General features: G+C 42.5%; 1 protein-coding gene across 8 annotated transcripts in view; it reads right to left on the reverse strand.

Annotated features, from left to right (window-relative positions):
• Window positions 1–24,118, reverse strand: part of LOC115117884 (abl interactor 1-like) — a 126,900-nt gene that overhangs the window by 36,945 nt on the left and 65,837 nt on the right. For all 8 annotated transcript variants that reach the window (XM_065006892.1, XM_065006891.1, XM_065006888.1 and 5 more), the window contains exons 4-5: window positions 9,209–9,339; window positions 5,218–5,388 (exon numbers count right to left, since the gene is read on the reverse strand). In XM_065006892.1, the coding sequence (XP_064862964.1) occupies window positions 5,218–5,388; window positions 9,209–9,339 (302 nt within the window). The remainder of the gene's footprint in view (window positions 1–5,217; window positions 5,389–9,208; window positions 9,340–24,118) is intronic.

A 24,118-nucleotide genomic window follows, 5' to 3' on the forward strand; every position in this document is an offset into this window, starting at 1 on the left:
CCTCCTCCCTCGCCTCGTCTCTAGTTCCATCACTCCTCCTCCCTCGCCCCGTCTCTAGTTACATCACTCCTCCTCGTCCCTCGCCCCGTCTCTAGTTACATCACTCCTCCTCCCTCTCCCCGTCTCTAGTTCCATCACTCCTCCTCCCTCTCCCCGTCTCTAGTTACATCACTCCTCCTCGTCCCTCGCCCCGTCTCTAGTTACATCACTCCTCCTCCCTCTCCCCGTCTCTAGTTCTATCACTCCTCCTCCCTCGCCCAGTCTCTAGTTACATCACTCCTCCTCCTGTCTCTAGTTCCATCACTCCTCCTCCCTCGCCCCGTCTCTAGTTCCATCACTCCTCCTCCCTCGCCCCGTCTCTAGTTCCATCACTCCTCCTCCCTCGCCTCGTCTCTAGTTCCATCACTCCTCCTCCCTCGCCCCGTCTCTAGTTACATCACTCCTCCTCGTCCCTCGCCCCGTCTCTAGTTACATCACTCCTCCTCCCTCTCCCCGTCTCTAGTTCCATCACTCCTCCTCCCTCTCCCCGTCTCTAGTTCTATCACTCCTCCTCCTGTCTCTAGTTCCATCACTCCTCCTCCCTCGCCCCATCTCTAGTTCCATCACTCTTCCTCCCTCGCCCCGTCTCTAGTTCCATCACTCCTCCTCCCTCGCCCCGTCTCTAGTTCCATCACTCCTCCTCCCTCGCCCCGTCTCTAGTTCCATCACTCCTCCTCCCTCGCCCCATCACTCCTCCTCCCTCGCCCCGTCTCCAGTTCCATCACTCCTCCTCCCTCGCCCCGTCTCCAGTTCCATCACTCCTCCTCCCTCGCCCCATCTCTAGTTCCATCACTCCTCTTCCTCGCCCCGTCTCTAGTTCCATCACTCCTCCTCCTCGCCCCGTCTCTAGTTTCCACACTCCTCCTCCCTCGCCCCGTCTCTAGTTCCATCACTCCTCCTCCCTCGCCCAGTCTCCAGTTCCATCACTCCTCCTCCTCGCCCAGTCTCCTGTTCCATCACTCCTCCCCTCGCCCCGTCTCTAGTTCCATCACTCCTCCTCCCTCGCCCGTCTCTAGTTCCATCACTCCTCTTCCTCGCCCCGTCTCTAGTTCCATCACTCCTCCTCCTCGCCAGTCTCTAGTTCCATCACTCCTCCTCCCTCGCCGCGTCTCCAGTTCCATCACTCCTCCTCCCTCGCCCCATCTCTAGTTCCATCACTCCTCTTCCCTCGCCCCGTCTCTAGTTCCATCACTCCTCCTCCCTCGCCCCGTCTCTAGTTCCATCACTCCTCCTCCCTCGCCCCGTCTCTAGTTCCATCACTCCTCCTCCCTCGCCCAGTCTCCAGTTCCATCACTCCTCCTCCCTCGCCCAGTCTCCTGTTCCATCACTCCTCCTCCCTCGCCCCGTCTCTAGTTCCATCACTCCTCCTCCCTCGCCCCGTCTCTAGTTCCATCACTCCTCTTCCCTCGCCCCGTCTCTAGTTCCATCACTCCTCCTCCCTCGCCAGTCTCTAGTTCCATCACTCCTCCTCCCTCGCCGCGTCTCTAGTTCCATCACTCCCCCTCCCTCGCCCGTCTCTAGTTTCATCATTCCTCCTCCCTCGCCCCGTCTCTAGTTCCATCACTCCTCCTCCCGTCTCTAGTTCCATCACTCCTCCTCCCTCGCCCCGTCTCTAGTTCCATCACTCCTCCTCCCGTCTCTAGTTCCATCACTCATCTTCCCTCGCCCCGTCTCTAGTTCCATCACTCCTCCTCCCTCTCCCAGTCTCTAGTTCCATCACTCCTCCTCCCTCGCCCCACCTCTAGTTCCATCACTCCTCCTCCTCGCCCCGTCTCTAGTTCAATCACTCCTCCTCCTCGCCCCGTCTCTAGTTCAATCACTCCTCCGCCCCCCTAGTTCCCCGCCTCTAGTTCCCATCAGTTCCTCCTCCTCCTCGCCCCTCTAGTTCCATCACTCCTCCTCCTCGCCCCGCCTAGTTCCCACTCCTCCTCCCCGCCCGCCTCTAGTTCCATCACTCCTCCTCCCTCGCCCCGTCTCTAGTTCCATCACTCCTCCTCCCCTCGCCCAGTCTCCAGTTCCATCACTCCTCCTCCCCCCCGCCCCAGTCTCCCTAGTTCTAGTTCCATTACTCCTCCTCCCTCGCCCGTCTCTAGTTCCATCACTCCTCTTCCTCGCCCCTTCTCTAGTTCCATCACTCCTCCTCCCTCGCCAGTCTCTAGTTCCATCACTCCTCCTCCCTCGCCGCGTCTCTAGTTCCATCACTCCCCCTCCCTCGCCCGTCTCTAGTTCCATCATTCCTCCTCCCTCGCCCCGTCTCTAGTTCCATCACTCCTCCTCCCGTCTCTAGTTCCATCACTCCTCCTCCCTCGCCCCGTCTCTAGTTCCATCACTCCTCCTCCCGTCTCTAGTTCCATCACTCATCTTCCCTCGCCCCGTCTCTAGTTCCATCACTCCTCCTCCCTCTCCCAGTCTCTAGTTCCATCACTCCTCCTCCCTCGCCCCGTCTCTAGTTCCATCACTCCTCCTCCCTCGCCCCACCTCTAGTTCCATCACTCCTCCTCCCTCGCCCCGTCTCTAGTTCCATCACTCCTCCTCCCTCGCCCCACCTCTAGTTCCATCACTCCTCCTCCCTCGCCCCGTCTCTAGTTCAATCACTCCTCCTCCCTCGCCCCGCCTCTAGTTCAATCACTCCTCCTCCCTCGCCCCGCCTCTAGTTCAATCACTCCTCCTCCCTCGCCCCGCCTCTAGTTCCATCACTCCTCCTCCCTCGCCCCGCCTCTAGTTCCATCACTCCTCCTCCCTCGCCCCGCCTCTAGTTCCATCACTCCTCCTCCCTCGCCTCGTCTCTAGTTCCATCACTCCTCCTCGTCCCTCGCCCTGTCTCTAGTTCCATCACTCCTCCTCCCTCACCCCGTCTCTAGTTCTATCACTCCTCCTCCCTCGCCCGTCTCTAAACACCATCTCCAGAGATCAAATCATGATCAAACTTAATGTCAGACGACCACAACACACACACACACACACACACACACTTATTGAATCAGGACTCAGGCAGGTAGAGTTGGCAGAGACTGATGAGCTGTGTGTGTGTGTGTGTGTGTGTGTGTGTGTGTGTGTGTGTGGTTGTCTGACATTAAGTTTGATCATGATTTGATCTCTGGAGATGGTCAGATAGAGGATGACAGAACAACAGTGGTCTGAACACACAGTTCCCAGGTCAGATAGAGGATGACAGAACAACAGTGGTCTGAACACACAGTTCCCAGGTCAGATAGAGGATGACAGAACAACAGTGGTCTGAACACACAGTTCCCAGGTCAGATAGAGGATGACAGAACAACAGTGGTCTGAAACACAGTTCCCAGGTCAGATAGAGGATGACAGAACAACAGTGGTCTGAACACACAGTTCCCAGGTCAGATAGAGGATGACAGAACAACAGTGGTCTGAACACACAGTTCCCAGGTCAGATAGAGGATGACAGAACAACAGTGGGTGCTCTATATCACGTTGGTTGAGAGATATTACACAAGAATCCTGCTTTTCGAATGTACTGCCATGGTGCACAACTCCCACTCTAGAAGGCTGTATGATATGTGTTACTCCATAACCCTGAAAGTCACTGATATTAATTGAGCGTGAAATCACCTGGTTTCAAAGACAATAATTGGATTGCTGATTGAGAAGCAACGATGAAAAACAGCAGAAATGGCTTTTAGTTTGTGGTGTTGAATTGAGCATCATTTTACTAAACATTTTGTAGGACATCATGTTTTCCTGCCTTATAGAGATGTGTGATAACATGTCACATGAGGTTAAAAGTATGTTATAACCACATCAAAAGATGATTCCTAATGTACTATGCAGTACTACATCTACTCATCTGAACAGGGCAAACATGGGCACCTGCTTAAGATGCACTCTCCCACCACGCAAACGGGGCGGCGCTCCTAGTGGCCGTAGGACTTCAATGCCGATAAACCGAAATCTGTTTTACCTCATTTCTACCAGCATGTTAAATGTGCAACCAGAGGAGAAAAAAACAACAACTCTAGAGCACCTTTACTCCACACATAGAGATGCGTACAAAGCTCTCCCTCACCCTCCATTTGGCAAATCTGACCATAATTCTATCCTCCTGATTCCTGATTACAAGCAAATACTAAAGCAGGAAGTACCAGTGAATCGCTCAATATGGAAGTGGTCAGATGACGGGGATGCTAAGCTATAGGACTGTTTTGCAGACAGGAATATGTTCCGGGATTCCTCCGATGGCATTGAGAAGCACACCACCTCAGTCATCGGCTTCATAAATAAGTGCATCGATGAAATTGTCCCCACAGTGACCGTACGTACATACTCAAACCAGAAGCCATGGATTACAGGCAACATCCGCACTGAGCTAAAGGGTGGATCTGCCACTTTCAAGGAGCGGGACTCTAACCCGGAAGCTTATAAAAAATCCTGCTATGACCTCCGACGAACCATCAAACAGGCAAAGCGTCAATACAGGGGAAAGAGTGATTCCTACTACACCGGCTCCGACGCTCGTCGGATGTGGCAGGGCTCGCAAACTATTACGGACTTCAAAAGGGAAGCCCAGCCGTGAGCTGCCCAGTGACACGAGCCTACCAGACGAGCTAAATGACTTCTATGCACGCTTTCGAGGCAAGCAGCACTGAAGCATGCACGAGAACACCAACTGTTCAAGACGACTGTGTGATCACGCTCTCCGTAGCCGATGTGAGTAAGACCTTTAAACAGGTCAACTCATATCTCAGCTCTCGCAGTGTGACTTTCTGACTCAGGGATTTCAGTGATCGTGCCAGGGGTCTAAACATACAGAGGACTTAAAAAAAATGTTTTAAACACTTTACACTGCAGGCCTTTAGGAACATGTCTGAATCCTCCCAGGCCTTGTTAGTTGAATGTTGTTATTGACAGTAGTTGGGAGGGGAGCTGTGAAAGCACCTGAACATGATAAAGTGAAGACACTAGAAATGTCAGGTGGGATACAAATTGTGAGGGTTGCTTTTCTCAAATTCAGAGAGGCTGTGAGAGAGAAACATTCAGAGCTGTTGACACTCGTGGTACTACAAGGACACAATGGTGTGTGTGTGTGTGTGTGTGTGTGTGTGTGCGCGTGTGCGTGTGCGTATGCGTGTGTGTGTGTGTGCGTGCCTGCGTGCGTGCGCGTGTGTGTGTGCGTACGTGTGTGTGTGTGTGTGTGTGTATTACCTGTGGGTTCTTTGTCTCTGGTTGAGAGATGCAGTGCGTCCGGGGCTCTGCTGGCTGCCTAGTCGAGCAGGGCTGGTCATATAGTCGTTTGGCACTGTGGGTGGTGTCACTGTGGGTGGTTTCACTGTGGGTGGTTTCACCGGCTCCAGAGTTTTACAGGGCATGCTGCGTCTGTTAAAGTCAACCGAAGACAGAGAGGGAGATAAAGAGGAGAATGAACCAGAATGAACCTGAATGACCCAGAATTAACCAGAATGAATCAGAATGACCCAGAATTAACCAGAATGACCCAGAATTAACCAGAATGACCCATAATTAATCAGAATGACCCAGAATTAATCAGAATGACTCAGAATTAATCAGAATGACTCAGAATGACTCAGAATGAACCAGAATGAACCTGAACGACCCAGAATTAACCAGAATAAATCAGAATGACCCAGAATTAATCAGAATGACCCAGAATTAACCAGAATGACCCAGAATTAACCAGAATTGACTCAGAATTAACCAGAATTGACTCAGAATTAACCAGAATTGACTCAGAATTAACCAGAATTGACTCAGAATTAACCAGAATTGACTCAGAATTAACCCAGAATCGACTCAGAACGACTCAGAACGACTCAGAACGACTCAGAACGACTCAGAACGACTCAGAACGACTCAGAACGACTCAGAACGACTCGGACTCAAAATGAATCAGAATGAATCAGAATGAACAAGGACTCAAAATGAATCAGAATGAGTCAGAGGTCCATTCAATTTAGAAAAAAATTGATCAATGAATACAAAAAAAATCCTCATTGAAAAGTAATGGAGAAAATGTACGTAGTCACGAATGGAGGTTATCTCCTAAAACGCGGATGTTAGGTTGGAATGTAGTAGAAGCCGACGTCACAATGTACTTGTACATGTTACATACAGGGCCTTCGGAAACTATTCATACCCCTTGACTTATTCCTCATTTTGTTGTGCTACAGCCTGAATTAAAAATGTATTAAATATAGTTTTTCTCTTACCCATCTACACACAATACCCCATAAGGACAAAACAAAAACATGTTTTTTTAGAAATGTTTGCTAAATTATTGAAAATGAAATAAAGAAATATCTCATTTACATAGTGTAAGTATTTACACCAATCAGAAACACCTTTGGTGGTGATTACAGCTTTCGAGTCGTCTGAATCGGCTTCGAGTCGTCTGAATCGGCTTCGAGTCGTCTGAATCGGCTTCGAGTCGTCTGAATCGGCTTCGAGTCGTCTGAATCGGCTTCGAGTCGTCTGTATCAGCTATGCACATCTGGATTTGGGGATTTTCTCCCATTCTTCCTTGCGGATTTTCTCAAGCTCTGTTAAGTTAGATGGGGAGTGGCGATAAACAGCAATCTTCAAGTCTTCCCATAGATTTTCAATGGAATTCAAATTTGTCCTTTTCCTGGGCCACTCAAGGACTTGGAACATAAACCTCTCTCTGAGGTTGCTTGGGGTCATTATCCTGTTGGAACATAAACCTCTCTCTGAGGTTGCTTGCACTAATGCAGGTCCTAGTCAAGGAGTTGCCTTTATGTGGCTCCATTCATTGTTCCCTCTATCCTTACTAGTCTTCCCCATAGTATGATGCTGCTGCCACCACCATGATTCACGGTAGGGATGGTGTTAGACGGGTCATGAGTTATGCCTGGTTTTGTCCAGACATAGCGCTTTGCATTCAGGCCAAACAGTTCCATTTTTTTTGTCTCATCAGACCACTGAATCTTTTTCCTTGTGTAATCTTTCATGTGCCATTTTAGCAAACTCCAGGAGTGCTTTCATGTGCCATTTTCTCAGGAGTGGCTTCTGTCTGGCCACTCTCCCATAAATCTCAGATTGTTGAAGTGCTGTAGAGAATGCTGTCCTTCTGGCAGGTTCTCCCATCTCAGCCCAGGAACTCTGTAGTTCTGTCAGAGTGGTCATTGGGTTCTTGGTCACCTCCCTGACCAAGATCTTTCCTGCCCGGTTGCTCAGTTTGGCCGGAAGGCCAGCTCTAGGCAGAGTCTGGGTAGTTCCATTTCCCACTGTGCTCTTGGAAACTTTTAACACTCTAGAAATTATTCAGACCCCTTGACATAATCCACATGTTGTTACGTTACAGCCTTATTATAAAATTCATTAAATAAAACATTTTCCTCATCAATCTACACACAATACCCTATAACAACAAAGTGAAAACATGTTTTTAGAATGAGAAACCCAGAAATACCTTATTTACATAAGTATTCAGCTCTTTGCTATGAGACTCGAAATTGAGCTCAGGTGCATCCTGTTTCAATTGACCATCCTTGAGATGTTTCTACAACTTGTGGTCCACCAATCAGGCATTTATGGTAGAGTGGCCAGACGGAAGCCATTCCTCAGTAAAAGCCACATGACAGCCCACTTGGAGTTTGTCAAAAGGCACTTAAAGGTCTCTCAGACCATGATAAACAAGATTCTCTGGTCTGATGAAACCAATATTGAACTCTTTGGCCTGAATGCCAAGCGTCACGTCTGGAGGAAACCTGGCACCATCCCTACGGTGAAACATGGTGGTGGCAGCACTGTGCTGTGAGGATGCTGTTCAGTGTCAGGGACTGGGAGACTAGTCAGGGTCGAGGGAAAGATGAACGGAGAAAAGTACAGAGAGATCCTTGATGAAAACCTGCTCCAGATCGCTCAGGACCTCAGACTGGGGGCGAAGGTTCACCTTCCAACAGGACAACGACCCTAAGCACACAGCCAAGACAACACAGGACTGGCTTCGGGACAAGTCTCTGAATGTCCTTGAGTGACCCAGCCAGAGCCTGGACTTGAACCTAATCGAACATCTCTGGAGACACCTGAAAATAGCTGTGCAGCGACGCTCCCCATCCAACCTGACAGAGCTTGAGATGATCTGCAGAGAAGAATGGGAGAAACTCCCCAAATACAGGTATGCCAAGCATGTAGCGTCAAACCCCAAGAAGAATCGGGGCTGTAATCGCTGCCAAAAGTGTTTCAACAAAGTACTGAGTAAAAGGTCTGAATCCTTATGTAACTGTGATATTTCATTTAGTTAAAAAAAAAAAAATGAGCAAAAATGTTTTTGCTTTGTCATTATGGGGTATTGTGATGTCATTATGGGGTATTGTGATGTCATTATGGGGTATTGTGATGTCATTATGGGGTATTGGACTCCAGTGAAGTCGTGATGAAATCTCAAGGATGATCAAAGGAAATAGAACGAACCGGAGTTCAAGTTGGAGTGTCCTAGCAAAAAGGTCTGAATACTTGAGATGGTTCTGTTTTATTAATTTTCAATAAATATGCACAAAAAAAACAAACATGCTTTCACTTCATCATTGTAGTGTATCGTGTGTAGATGGGAGAGAAATGTTTTATTTTTTTTAAATTCCATTTTTGAATTCAGGCTATAACAACATAATGTGGAATAAATCAAGGAGTATGAATTACATTCTGAAGACACTGTATATATCATATTAACAACATTAGTAACCTTATTACAACCATGTCCTCAACACACTTAATACTTAATAAAACACTCTATACATTCACAGTCAGTGAAAATCTGTGCTGGAGAATCTATCCAGCTGGACGTTCCACAGCAGTGACCACGACAGCTAACTGAAATAGAGCTTTATCTGTGTTAAAGGCCAGAATTACTGTCTGATTAGTGTTGCATTGCAACTTTTATATCAAAACCGTGACCGAGTTCCAAATGGCACCCTATTCCCTACACAGTGCACTACTTTTCACTAGAACCCCATTGGTCCTTGTCAAAAGAAGTGCCCGAACATAATGAAAAGGGTGCAATTTGAGACTGAACCCATGTCAAAGATCAGGATGGCACTAACTTCCATGTGCACCGGCTACTATTCCAAACTCCCCAAATAGCTGTGCCTCTACTCTGCCTTGTAACATGTTGACTACAAAATTGTCATCCCTTGTTTATTAAATAAGGAGGCCATCTTACCCCAGAGTTCCACGCCCTGACATGGTACCTGTCATGGGAGGCGGGCTAGGAGGTTTCTGTGTCGGCGGATTGGTCCTCGATAGTGTTCCTCCTCCCCCTCCTCCTCTGATTGGCTGATTGTTTCCATGCTGCTGTTGTAAGAAAATAAATCAAGACATCTCTGTAAGACATTTAACACAGTGGTAGCATGAAGGCTAAGTTTTATGGCAACAGAAATGTGACAGGCTTCCCAGATTCAGTGTACTTCAATCTTTACTGAGACATTCTAGCTTATTAGCATATTGATAGCAGGACTGAGTCACAAGGTGCCACCAGGTGAAAACCCCCGGAGTAAATTCCAAGAGAGTTTCTGTTCATCATTGTGACGTGTTTGTTACAAACACGGTGTTCTACCAAGCATGTAAAACAAGCAGATAAACATAGCCAATAACTAAGGTCACGCCACAGTTAACATCGGATTTTTATAGGGAGGGACTTGAGGTTATACATATTCAAAAGCATAATCATTTTATCTGGGAAGCCCATACAACAGACTAGAGAGTTATACTAGTTATACTAGAGAGTTATACTAGTTATACTAGAGAGTTATACTAGAGAGTTATACTAGATAGTTATACTAGTTATACTAGAGAGTTATACTAGTTATACTAGAGAGTTATACTAGTTATACTAGAGAGTTATACTAGAGAGTTATACTAGATAGTTATACTAGTTATACTAGGTAGTTATACTACTTATACTAGATAGTTATACTACTTATACTAGATAGTTATACTAGTTATACTAGAGAGTTATACTACATTTACATTACATTTAAGTCATTTAGCAGACGCTCTTATCCAGAGCGACTTACAAATTGGTGCTTTCACCTTATGACATCCAGTGGAACAGCCACTTTACAATAGTGCATCTAGGTCTTTTAAGGGGGAGTTATACTAGAGAGTTATACTAGTTATACTAGAGAGTTATACTAGATAGTTATACTAGTTATACTAGAGAGTTATACTAGGTAGCTATACTAGATAGCTACACAGGAACAGCTATTCAACACATATCTAGCATGATATATTGAAATGATAAGATCTGTTACTAAGGCTCCGATAAGGACGCCTATAGCAACAGTTGGACTAGGCGTGCTTGTACTATGGATTGGTTTCGGCCAATAATAGAAGGAATAAAAGGAATGAAAAGGAACACATTTTAAAAGGGTTGAACAGCCTGGCAATAACAGAACTACGGAAAGATGGGTCATGTGACAAACGGGACTTACCTTGGCTTTGAGCCACTTAACGTAGGCGGTAGAAAGAGAGAGAGGGAGGGAAAGAGAGAGAAGGCATGTCAAAATGGCCAAAGGACCCGGAGTACAGGAGAGAACCAGTCCAACCACATTATTGCACTGAGTCAACACTTCTCTAGACCCGGGCCACTCAGTGGTTAGATGGCTTTGCACCGCAGCAAAACAGTGTGGGTCCATTGGTTGTTTTAGTACTCTGTCCTGATATCTATCTATCTATAGTATCTATCTATCGTATCTATAGTATCTATCTATCTATAGTATCTATCTATAGTATCTATAGTATCTATCTATCTATAGTATCTATCTATAGTATCTATCTATAGTATCTATCTATCTATAGTATCTATCTATCTATAGTATCTATCTATCTATCTATAGTATCTATCTATAGTATCTATCTATCTTTAGTATCTATCTATCTATAGTATCTATCTATCTATCTATAGTATCTATCTATCTTTAGTATCTATCTATAGTATCTATCTATAGTATCTATCTATCTATAGTATCTATCTATAGTATCTATCTATCTATAGTATCTATCTATCTATAGTATCTATCTATCTATAGTATCTATCTATCTATCTATAGTATCTATCTATAGTATCTATCTATCTATAGTATCTATCTATCTATAGTATCTATCTATCTATAGTATCTATCTATCTTTAGTATCTATCTTTAGTATCTATCTATAGTATCTATCTATAGTATCTATCTATCTATAGTATCTATCTATAGTATCTATCTATTTATAGTATATATCTATCTATAGTATCTATCTATTTATAGTATCTATCTATCTATAGTATCTATCTATAGTATCTATCTATAGTATCTATCTATCTATAGTATCTATCTATAGTATCTATCTATAGTATCTATCTATTTATAGTATATATCTATCTATAGTATCTATCTATTTATAGTATCTATCTATAGTATCTATCTATCTTTCTATAGTATCTATCTATCTATAGTATCTATCTATCTATAGTATCTATCTATCTTTCTATAGTATCTATCTATCTATAGTATATATCTATAGTATCTATCTATCTATAGTATCTATCTATCTATAGTATCTATAGTATCTATCTATCTATAGTATCTATAGTATCTATCTATCTATAGTATCTATCTATCTATCTATCTATAGTATCTATCTATAGTATCTATCTATAGTATCTATCTATAGTATCTATCTATAGTATTTATCTATAGTATCTATCTACCTATCTATCTATAGTATCTATAGTATCTATATATCTATAGTATCTATCTATCTATAGTATCTATCTATCTATAGTATCTATCTATAGTATCTATAGTATCTATCTATAGTATCTATAGTATCTATCTATAGTATCTATCTATAGTATCTATAGTATCTATCTATAGTATCTATAGTATCTATCTATAGTATCTATCTATAGTATCTATAGTATCTATCTATAGTATATATCTATCTATCTATAGTATCTATCTATCTATAGTATCTATCTATCTATAGTATCTATCTATCTATAGTATCTATCTATCTATCTATCTATAGTATCTATCTATCTATAGTATCTATCTATAGTATATATCTATCTATCTATAGTATCTATCTATCTATAGTATCTATCTATCTATAGTATCTATCTATCTATAGTATCTATCTATCTATCTATCTATAGTATCTATCTATCTATAGTATCTATCTATCTATAGTATCTATCTATCTATAGTATCTATCTATCTATAGTATCTATCTATCTATAGTATCTATCTATAGTATCTATCTATAGTATCTATCTATCTATAGTATCTATCTATAGTATCTATCTATCTATAGTATCTATCTATAGTATCTATCTATAGTATTTATCTATCTATCTATCTATAGTATCTATCTATCTATCTATAGTATCTATCTATAGTATCTATCTATAGTATTTATCTATCTATCTATCTATCTATAGTATCTATCTATAGTATCTATCTATCTATAGTATCTATCTATCTATAGTATATATCTATAGTATCTATCTATAGTATCTATCTATAGTATCTATCTATAGTATCTATCTATAGTATCTATCTATCTATAGTATCTATCTATCTATAGTATCTATCTATAGTATCTATCTATAGTATCTATCTATAGTATCTATCTATAGTATTTATCTATCTATCTATCTATAGTATCTATCTATAGTATCTATCTATAGTATCTATCTATAGTATCTATCTATAGTGTCTATCTATCTATAGTATCTATCTATCTATAGTATCTATCTATCTATAGTATCTATCTATAGTATCTATCTATAGTATCTATCTATCTATAGTATCTATCTATAGTATCTATCTATAGTATTTATCTATCTATAGTATCTATCTATAGTATTTATCTATCTATAGTATCTATCTATCTATAGTATCTATCTATAGTATTTATCTATCTATAGTATCTATCTATCTATAGTATCTATCTATAGTATTTATCTATCTATAGTATCTATCTATCTATAGTATCTATCTATCTATAGTATCTATCTATCTATAGTATTTATCTATAGTATTTATCTATCTATAGTATCTATCTATCTATAGTATTTATCTATCTATAGTATCTATCTATAGTATCTATCTATAGTATCTATCTATCTATCTATAGTATCTATCTATCTATAGTATCTATCTATCTATAGTATCTATCTATAGTATCTATCTATCTATAGTATCTATCTATAGTATCTATCTATAGTATCTATCTATCTATCTATAGTATCTATCTATCTATAGTATCTATCTATCTATCTATAGTATCTATCTATAGTATCTATCTATCTTTAGTATCTATCTATCTATAGTATCTATCTATCTATCTATAGTATCTATCTATCTTTAGTATCTATCTATAGTATCTATCTATAGTATCTATCTATCTATAGTATCTATCTATAGTATCTATCTATCTATAGTATCTATCTATCTATAGTATCTATCTATAGTATATATCTATAGTATCTATCTATAGTATCTATCTATCTATAGTATCTATCTATAGTATCTATCTATAGTATCTATCTATCTATAGTATCTATCTATAGTATCTATCTATCTATAGTATCTATCTATCTATAGTATCTATCTATAGTATCTATCTATCTATAGTATCTATCTATCTATAGTATCTATCTATCTATAGTATCTATCTATAGTATATATCTATCTATAGTATCTATCTATAGTATCTATCTATCTATAGTATCTATCTATAGTATCTATCTATCTATAGTATTTATCTATAGTATTTATCTATCTATAGTATCTATCTATCTATAGTATTTATCTATCTATAGTATCTATCTATAGTATCTATCTATCTATAGTATCTATCTATAGTATTTATCTATCTATAGTATCTATCTATCTATAGTATTTATCTATCTATAGTATCTATCTATCTATAGTATTTATCTATCTATAGTATCTATCTATCTATAGTATCTATCTATCTATAGTATCTATCTATCTATAGTATTTATCTATCTATAGTATCTATCTATCTATAGTATCTATCTATAGTATTTATCTATCTATAGTATCTATCTATCTATAGTATCTATCTATAGTATTTATCTATCTATAGTATCTATCTATAGTATTTATCTATAGTATCTATCTATCTATAGTATCTATCTATAGTATTTATCTATCTATCTATCTATAGTATCTATCTATAGTATCTATCTATAGTATCTATCTATCTATAGTATCTATCTATCTATAGTATCTATCTATAGTATTTATCTATCTATCTATCTATAGTATCTATCTATAGTATCTATCTATAGTATCTATCTATAGTATCTATCTATCTATAGTATCTATCTATAGTATCTATCTATAGTATCTATCTATAGTATCTATCTATAGTATCTATCTATCTATAGTATCTATCTATCTATCTATAGTATCTATCTATAGTATCTATCTATAGTATCTATCTATCTATAGTATCTATCTATAGTATCTATCTACCTATCTATCTATAGTATCTATAGTATCTATCTATCTATAGTATCTATCTACCTATCTATCTATAGTATCTATAGTATCTATCTATCTATCTATAGTATCTATCTATAGTATCTATCTACCTATCTATCTATCTATAGTATCTATCTATCTATAGTATCTATCTATCTATAGTATCTATCTATAGTATCTATCTATAGTATCTATCTATAGTATTTATCTATAGTATCTATCTATAGTATTTATCTATCTATCTATCTATCTATAGTATCTATCTATAGTATCTATCTATCTATAGTATCTATCTATCTATAGTATATATCTATAGTATCTATCTATAGTATCTATCTATCTATCTATCTATAGTATCTATCTATAGTATCTATCTATAGTATCTATCTATCTATAGTATCTATCTATAGTATCTATCTATAGTATCTATCTATAGTATCTATCTATAGTATTTATCTATCTATCTATCTATAGTATCTATCTATAGTATCTATCTATAGTATCTATCTATAGTGTCTATCTATCTATAGTATCTATCTATAGTATCTATCTATAGTATCTATCTATCTATCTATAGTATCTATCTATAGTATCTATCTATAGTATTTATCTATCTATAGTATATATCTATAGTATTTATCTATCTATAGTATCTATCTATCTATAGTATCTATCTATAGTATTTATCTATCTATAGTATCTATCTATAGTATTTATCTATCTATAGTATCTATCTATCTATAGTATCTATCTATAGTATTTATCTATCTATAGTATCTATCTATCTATAGTATCTATCTATAGTATTTATCTATCTATCTATCTATAGTATCTATCTATAGTATCTATCTATAGTATCTATCTATCTATAGTATCTATCTATCTATAGTATCTATCTATAGTATTTATCTATCTATCTATCTATAGTATCTATCTATAGTATCTATCTATAGTATCTATCTATCTATAGTATCTATCTATAGTATCTATCTATAGTATCTATCTATCTATAGTATCTATCTATCTATAGTATCTATCTATAGTATTTATCTATCTATCTATCTATAGTATCTATCTATAGTATCTATCTATCTATAGTATCTATCTATCTATAGTATCTATCTATCTATAGTATCTATCTATCTATAGTATCTATCTATAGTATCTATCTACCTATCTATCTATAGTATCTATAGTATCTATCTATCTATAGTATCTATCTACCTATCTATCTATAGTATCTATAGTATCTATCTATCTATCTATAGTATCTATCTATAGTATCTATCTACCTATCTATCTATCTATAGTATCTATCTATCTATAGTATCTATCTATCTATAGTATCTATCTATAGTATCTATCTATAGTATCTATCTATAGTATCTATCTATAGTATCTATCTATAGTATTTATCTATAGTATCTATCTATAGTATTTATCTATCTATATATCTATAGTATCTATCTATAGTATATATCTATCTATAGTATCTATCTATAGTATCTATCTATCTATAGTATCTATCTATAGTATCTATCTATCTATCTATCTATCTATAGTATCTATAGTATCTATCTATCTATAGTATCTATCTATCTATAGTATCTATCTATAGTATTTATCTATCTATCTATCTATAGTATCTATAGTATCTATCTATCTATAGTATCTATCTATCTATAGTATCTATCTATAGTATCTATCGATCTATAGTATCTATCTATAGTATATATCTATCTATCTATAGTATCTATCTATAGTATCTATCTATCTATCTATAGTATCTATCTATAGTATCTATCTATAGTATCTATCTATCTATCTATAGTATCTATCTATAGTATCTATCTATCTATCTATAGTATCTATCTATAGTATCTACCTACCCACCTACCACAGCTGCACCCCAGACTAGCAGGAATCCTCACAGATCCATAGATGTTGCCATTACATATTTAAACAGGTACATGAACACCTCAGCTAAACTGTCACACGTTATTTCTACCTATATAGAACTATTAGTAACTGTAATATGTATTATTACAGACACTGTAACCGTTTAGTATCTTGGCCATGGCAACAATGTCAGTGCAAACTGGGTGTCAAACGGTCTTCATTGTGTTCTAAAATGTAATTTAAAATTTTTTAAAAAATGTTCATGAACATTGTACCTATGTGCTTACACTCTCTCTCAGACAAGTGCTCTGTAATTCATGTTTGAGAGCGTCAAATGGAGGAGCAGTGAGAGTGCTCCACGCCACGGGGCTGCATTACACTAGGACAAGCACCGGGTCAAGTGGCTCATCCATTATGCAGGCTCCCTATTGGGCGGTGCAGGGCTCATGCATTATACAGGCTCCCTATTGGGCGGTGCAGGGCCCATCCATTATACAGGCTCACTATTGGGAGGTGCAGGGCTCATCCATTATACAGGCTCCCTATTGGGCGGTGCAGGGCTCATCCATTATACAGGCTCCCTATTGGGCGGTGCAGGGCCCATCCATTATACAGGCTCCCTATTGGGCGGTGCAGGGCTCATCCATTATACAGGCTCCCTATTAGGAGGTACAGGGCTCATCCATTATACAGACTCCCTATTGGGCGGTGCAGGGCTCATCCATTATACAGGCTCCCTATTGGGCGGTGCAGGGCCCATCCATTATACAGGCTCACTATTGGGAGGTGCAGGGCTCATCCATTATACAGGCTCACTATTGGGAGGTGCAGGGCTCATCCATTATACAGGCTCCCTATTGGGCGGTGCAGGGCTCATCCATTATACAGGCTCCCTATTGGGCGGTGCAGGGCTCATCCATTATACAGGCTCCCTATTGGGCGGTGCAGGGCTCATCCATTATACAGGCTCCCTATTGGGCGGTGCAGGGCCCATCCATTATACAGGCTCACTATTGGGAGGTGCAGGGCTCATCCATTATACAGGCTCCCTATTGGGCGGTGCAGGGCTCATCCATTATACAGGCTCCCTATTGGGCGGTGCAGGGCCCATCCATTATACAGGCTCCCTATTGGGCGGTGCAGGGCTCATCCATTATACAGGCTCACTATTGGGCGGTGCAGGGCTCATCCATTATACAGGCTCCCTATTGGGCGGTGCAGGGCCCATCCATTATACAGGCTCCCTATTGGGAGGTGCAGGGACCATCCATTATACAGGCTCCCTATTGGGCGGTGCAGGGCTCATCCATTATACAGGCTCCCTTTTGGGCGGTGCAGGGCTCATCCATTATACAGGCTCCCTATTGGGCGGTGCAGGGCTCATCCATTATACAGGCTCCCTATTGGGCGGTGCAGAGAGCATTACAGGAACAGAGAGAAAGACAGTTTCTCGGCAGGGGACCAGTCTAGTGACATTGAGAAAATACAGGGCTGCACCAAGAATCAATTCTGAAATATTAGTTATTATTAGGCTACAGTAGTGTTTCTTCATCCTGGTTCTGGGGACCTGGTTCTGGGGAACTAATGGGGTGCACATTTCAGTTTTTTTGCCCAAAGCACTACACACCTGATTCTACTAATCAAAGGTTTGATTATGCAGATGATTAGTGGAATCAGGTGTGTAGTGCTTTGGGCAAAAAAAAATGAAATGTGCACCACAGAACCAGGTCCCCAGAACCAGGATCAAGTAACTTTGGGCTACAAGCATCAGTTTGTTCAGAAAGGACCATGTTGATGGACTACGGAGAGCTCTGTTATCCCAGTCCAGAACTAAAGGGGATTCGCATCAGACTGTAGTGCAGCCTGACCGTGCTGCTCTCTATTGGGTGAAGGCTACGGCACGGTGGGGTTGGGGCAATGTTTAGGCCTGAGTGGGTCTAAGCAGGATTTGACCACGCTATGCAACCGAAAAGGTTTTCAAAAAAGTAGGTGTATCCTGGATGACTGCGAATACACAGAAGTTAGTCAGCTAAATCGGATCCATCTTTATAGCCTGGATTGGCTGAATAATGATATTCATGTTTTAATATTGTGGAAATGAGCACACACGGCTCTAGACCTGGGCCTATGGTGTGAACAATATGAATACAGTGTACAGGCCAGCCTATATGCTGACACAGACAACACAGGGATCAGGAAATGTGCTGAGCTAATTCAAATGTTTTATTTCAACTTTATTTAACCAGGTAGGCTAGTTGAGAACAAGTTCTCATTTACAACTGTGACCTGGTCAAGATAAAGCAAAGCAGTGCGACAACAACAACAACACAGAGTTACACGTGGAATAAACAGGCCTACAGTCAATAATACAATAGAAAAATCTATATATAGTGTGTGCAAATGGCGTGAAGAGGTAAGGCAATAAATAGGCCAATAGTGGCGAGGTAATTACAATTTAGCAAATTAACACTGGAGTGACATAGAGCCCTATGGCAGTCAGCTTCATGTCAGGCCACATAGAGCCCTATCTATGGCAGTCAGCTTCATGTCAGGCCACATAGAGCCCTATGGCAGTCAGCTTCATGTCAGGCCACATAGAGCCCTATCTATGGCAATCAGCTTCATGTCAGGCCACATAGAGCCCTATGGCAGTCAGCTTCATGTCAGGCCACATAGAGCCCTATCTATGGTAGTCAGCTTCATGTCAGGCCACATAGAGCCCTATCTATGGCAGTCAGCTTCATGTCAGGCCACATAGAGCCCTATCTATGGCAGTCAGCTTCATGTCAGGCCACATAGAGCCCTATGGCAGTCAGCTTCATGTCAGGCCACATAGAGCCCTATGGCAGTCAGCTTCATGTCAGGCCACATAGAGCCCTATCTATGGTAGTCAGCTTCATGTCAGGCCACATAGAGCCCTATGGCAGTCAGCTTCATGTCAGGCCACATAGAGCCCTATCTATGGCAGTCAGCTTCATGTCAGGCCACATAGAGCCCTATGGCAGTCAGCTTCATGTCAGGCCACATAGAGCCCTATCTATGGTAGTCAGCTTCATGTCAGGCCACATAGAGCCCTATGGCAGTCAGCTTCATGTCAGGCCACATAGAGCCCTATCTATGGCAGTCAGCTTCATGTCAGGCCACATAGAGCCCTATGGCAGTCTATGGCAGTCAGCTTCATCATGTCAGGCCACATAGAGCCCTATCTATGGCAGTCAGCTTCATGTCAGGCCACATAGAGCCCTATGGCAGTCAGCTTCATGTCAGGCCACATAGAGCCCTATGGCAGTCAGCTTCATGTCAGGCCACATAGAGCCCTATCTATGGTAGTCAGCTTCATGTCAGGCCACATAGAGCCCTATGGCAGTCAGCTTCATGTCAGGCCACATAGAGCTCTATCTATGGCAGTCAGCTTCATGTCAGGCCACATAGAGCTCTATCTATGGCAGTCAGCTTCATGTCAGGCCACATAGAGCCCTATCTATGGCAGTCAGCTTCATGTCAGGCCACATAGAGCCCTATCTATGGCAGTCAGCATCATGTCAGGCCACATAGAGCCCTATGGCAGTCAGCTTCATGTCAGGCCACATAGAGCCCTATGGCAGTCAGCTTCATGTCACATAGAGGCCACATAGAGCCCTATCTATGGCAGTCAGCTTCATGTCAGGCCACATAGAGCCCTATGGCAGTCAGCTTCATGTCAGGCCACATAGAGCCCTATCTATGGCAATCAGCTTCATGTCAGGCCACATAGAGCCCTATGGCAGTCAGCTTCATGTCAGGCCACATAGAGCCCTATCTATGGTAGTCAGCTTCATGTCAGGCCACATAGAGCCCTATCTATGGCAGTCAGCTTCATGTCAGGCCACATAGAGCCCTATCTATGGCAGTCAGCTTCATGTCAGGCCACATAGAGCCCTATGGCAGTCAGCTTCATGTCAGGCCACATAGAGCAATATCTATGGCAGTCAGCTTCATGTCAGGCCACATAGAGCCCTATCTATGGTAGTCAGCTTCATGTCAGGCCACATAGAGCCCTATGGCAGTCAGCTTCATGTCAGGCCACATAGAGCCCTATCTATGGCAGTCAGCTTCATGTCAGGCCACATAGAGCCCTATGGCAGTCAGCTTCATGTCAGGCCACATAGAGCCCTATCTATGGTAGTCAGCTTCATGTCAGGCCACATAGAGCCCTATGGCAGTCAGCTTCATGTCAGGCCACATAGAGCCCTATCTATGGCAGTCAGCTTCATGTCAGGCCACATAGAGCCCTATGGCAGTCAGCTTCATGTCAGGCCACATAGAGCCCTATCTATGGCAGTCAGCTTCATGTCAGGCCACATAGAGCCCTATCTATGGCAGTCAGCTTCATGTCAGGCCACATAGAGCCCTATGGCAGTCAGCTTCATGTCAGGCCACATAGAGCCCTATGGCAGTCAGCTTCATGTCAGGCCACATAGAGCCCTATCTATGGTAGTCAGCTTCATGTCAGGCCACATAGAGCCCTATGGCAGTCAGCTTCATGTCAGGCCACATAGAGCTCTATCTATGGCAGTCAGCTTCATGTCAGGCCACATAGAGCTCTATCTATGGCAGTCAGCTTCATGTCAGGCCACATAGAGCCCTATCTATGGCAGTCAGCTTCATGTCAGGCCACATAGAGCCCTATCTATGGCAGTCAGCTTCATGTCAGGCCACATAGAGCCCTATCTATGGCAGTCAGCTTCATGTCAGGCCACATAGAGCCCTATCTATGGCAGTCAGCATCATGTCAGGCCACATAGAGCCCTATCTATGGCAGTCAGCTTCATGTCAGGCCACATAGAGCCCTATCTATGGCAGTCAGCTTCATGTCAGGCCACATAGAGCCCTATCTATGGCAATCAGCTTCATGTCAGGCCACGTAGAGCCCTATGGCAGTCAGCTTCATGTCAGCTTCATGTCAGGCCACATAGAGCCCTATCTATGGCAGTCAGCGTCATGTCAGGCCACATAGAGCAATATCTATGGCAGTCAGCTTCATGTCAGGCCACATAGAGCCCTATCTATGGCAGTCAGCTTCATGTCAGGCCACAGAGAGCCCTATCTATGGCAGTCAGCTTCATGTCAGGCAACAGAGAGCCCTATCTATGGCAGTCAGCTTCATGTCAGGCCACAGAGAGCCCTATCTATGGTAGTCAGCGTCATGTCAGGCCACATAGAGCAATATCTATGGCAGTCAGCTTCATGTCAGGCCACATAGAGCCCTATCTATGGCAGTCAGCTTCATGTCAGGCCACATAGAGCCCTATGGCAGTCAGCTTCATGTCAGGCCACAGAGAGCCCTATCTATGGTAGTCAGCATTCATGTCAGGCCACATAGAGCTTCCTATGGCAGTCAGCTTCATGTCAGGCCACATAGAGCCCTATCTATGGCAGTCAGCTTCATGTCAGGCCCCAGAGAGCCCTATGGCAGTCAGCTTCATGTCAGGCCACATAGAGCCCTATCTATGGCAGTCAGCTTCATGTCAGGCCACATAGAGCCCTATGGCAGTCAGCTTCATGTCAGGCCACAGAGAGCCCTATCTATGGTAGTCAGCTTCATGTCAGGCCACATAGAGCCCTATGGCAGTCAGCTTCATGTCAGGCCACATAGAGCCCTATCTATGGCAGTCAGCTTCATGTCAGGCCACATAGAGCCCTATGGCAGTCAGCTTCATGTCAGGCCACATAGAGCCCTATCTATGGCAGTCAGCTTCATGTCAGGCCACATAGAGCCCTATCTATGGCAGTCAGCTTCATGTCAGGCCACATAGAGCCCTATGGCAGTCTATCAGGCAGTCAGCAGTCAGCTTCATGTCAGGCCACATAGAGCCCTATGGCAGTCAGCTTCATGTCAGGCCACATAGAGCCTATCTATGGCAGTCAGCTTCATGTCAGGCCACATAGAGCCTATCTATGGCAGTCAGCTTCATGTCAGGCCACATAGAGCCCTATCTATGGCAGTCAGCTTCATGTCAGGCCACATAGAGCCCTATCTATGGCAGTCAGCTTCATGTCAGGCCACATAGAGCCCTATCTATGGCAGTCAGCTTCATGTCAGGCCACATAGAGCCCTATCTATGGCAGTCAGCTTCATGTCAGGCCACATAGAGCCCTATGGCAGTCAGCTTCATGTCAGGCCACATAGAGCCCTATCTATGGCAGTCAGCTTCATGTCAGGCCACATAGAGCCCTATCTATGGCAGTCAGCTTCATGTCAGGCCACATAGAGCCCTATCTATGGCAGTCAGCTTCATGTCAGGCCACATAGAGCCCTATCTATGGCAGTCAGCTTCATGTCAGGCCACATAGAGCCCTATCTATGGCAGTCAGCTTCATGTCAGGCCACATAGAGCCCTATCTATGGTAGTCAGCTTCATGTCAGGCCACATAGAGCCTATCTATGGCAGTCAGCTTCATGTCAGGCCACATAGAGCCCTATCTATGGCAGTCAGCTTCATGTCAGGCCACATAGAGCCCTATCTATGGCAGTCAGCTTCATGTCAGGCCACATAGAGCCCTATCTATGGCAGTCAGCTTCATGTCAGGCCACATAGAGCCCTATCTATGGCAGTCAGCTTCATGTCAGGCCACATAGAGCCCTATCTATGGCAGTCAGCTTCATGTCAGGCCACATAGAGCCTATCTATGGCAGTCAGCTTCATGTCAGGCCCATGTCAGGCCACATAGAGCCCCTATGGCAGTCAGCTTCATGTCAGGCCACATAGAGCCCTATCTATGGCAGTCAGCTTCATGTCAGGCCACATAGAGCCCTATGGCAGTCAGCTTCATGTCAGGCCACATAGAGCCCTATCTATGGCAGTCAGCTTCATGTCAGGCCACATAGAGCCCTATCTATGGCAGTCAGCTTCATGTCAGGCCACATAGAGCCCTATCTATGACAGTCAGCTTCATGTCAGGCCACATAGAGCCCTATGGGCCACATAGAGTCAGCTTCATGTCAGGCCACATAGAGCCCTATCTATGGTAGTCAGCTTCATGTCAGGCCACATAGAGCCCTATCTATGGCAGTCAGCTTCATGTCAGGCCACATAGAGCCCTATCTATGGCAGTCAGCTTCATGTCAGGCCACATAGAGCCCTATCTATGGCAGTCAGCTTCATGTCAGGCCACATAGAGCCCTATCTATGGCAGTCAGCTTCATGTCAGGCCACATAGAGCCCTATGGTAGTCAGCTTCATGTCAGGCCACATAGAGTCAGGCCACATAGAGCCCTATCTATGGCAGTCAGCTTCATGTCAGGCCACATAGAGCCCTATCTATGGCAGTCAGCTTCATGTCAGGCCACATAGAGCCTATCTATGGCAGTCAGCTTCATGTCAGGCCACATAGAGCCCCTATGGCAGTCAGCTTCATGTCAGGCCACATAGAGCCGTATCTATGGCAGTCAGCTTCATGTCAGGCCACATAGAGCCTATCTATGGCAGTCAGCTTCATGTCAGGCCACATAGAGCCCTATCTATGGCAGTCAGCTTCATGTCAGGCCACATAGAGCCCTATCTATGGCAGTCAGCTTCATGTCAGGCCACATAGAGCCCTATCTATGGCAGTCAGCTTCATGTCAGGCCACATAGAGCCCTATGGCAGTCAGCTTCATGTCAGGCCACATAGAGCCCTATCTATGGCAG

This window comes from Oncorhynchus nerka, linkage group LG22, assembly GCF_034236695.1.
Source record: "Oncorhynchus nerka isolate Pitt River linkage group LG22, Oner_Uvic_2.0, whole genome shotgun sequence".
Taxonomy (NCBI): Eukaryota; Metazoa; Chordata; class Actinopteri; order Salmoniformes; family Salmonidae; genus Oncorhynchus; species Oncorhynchus nerka.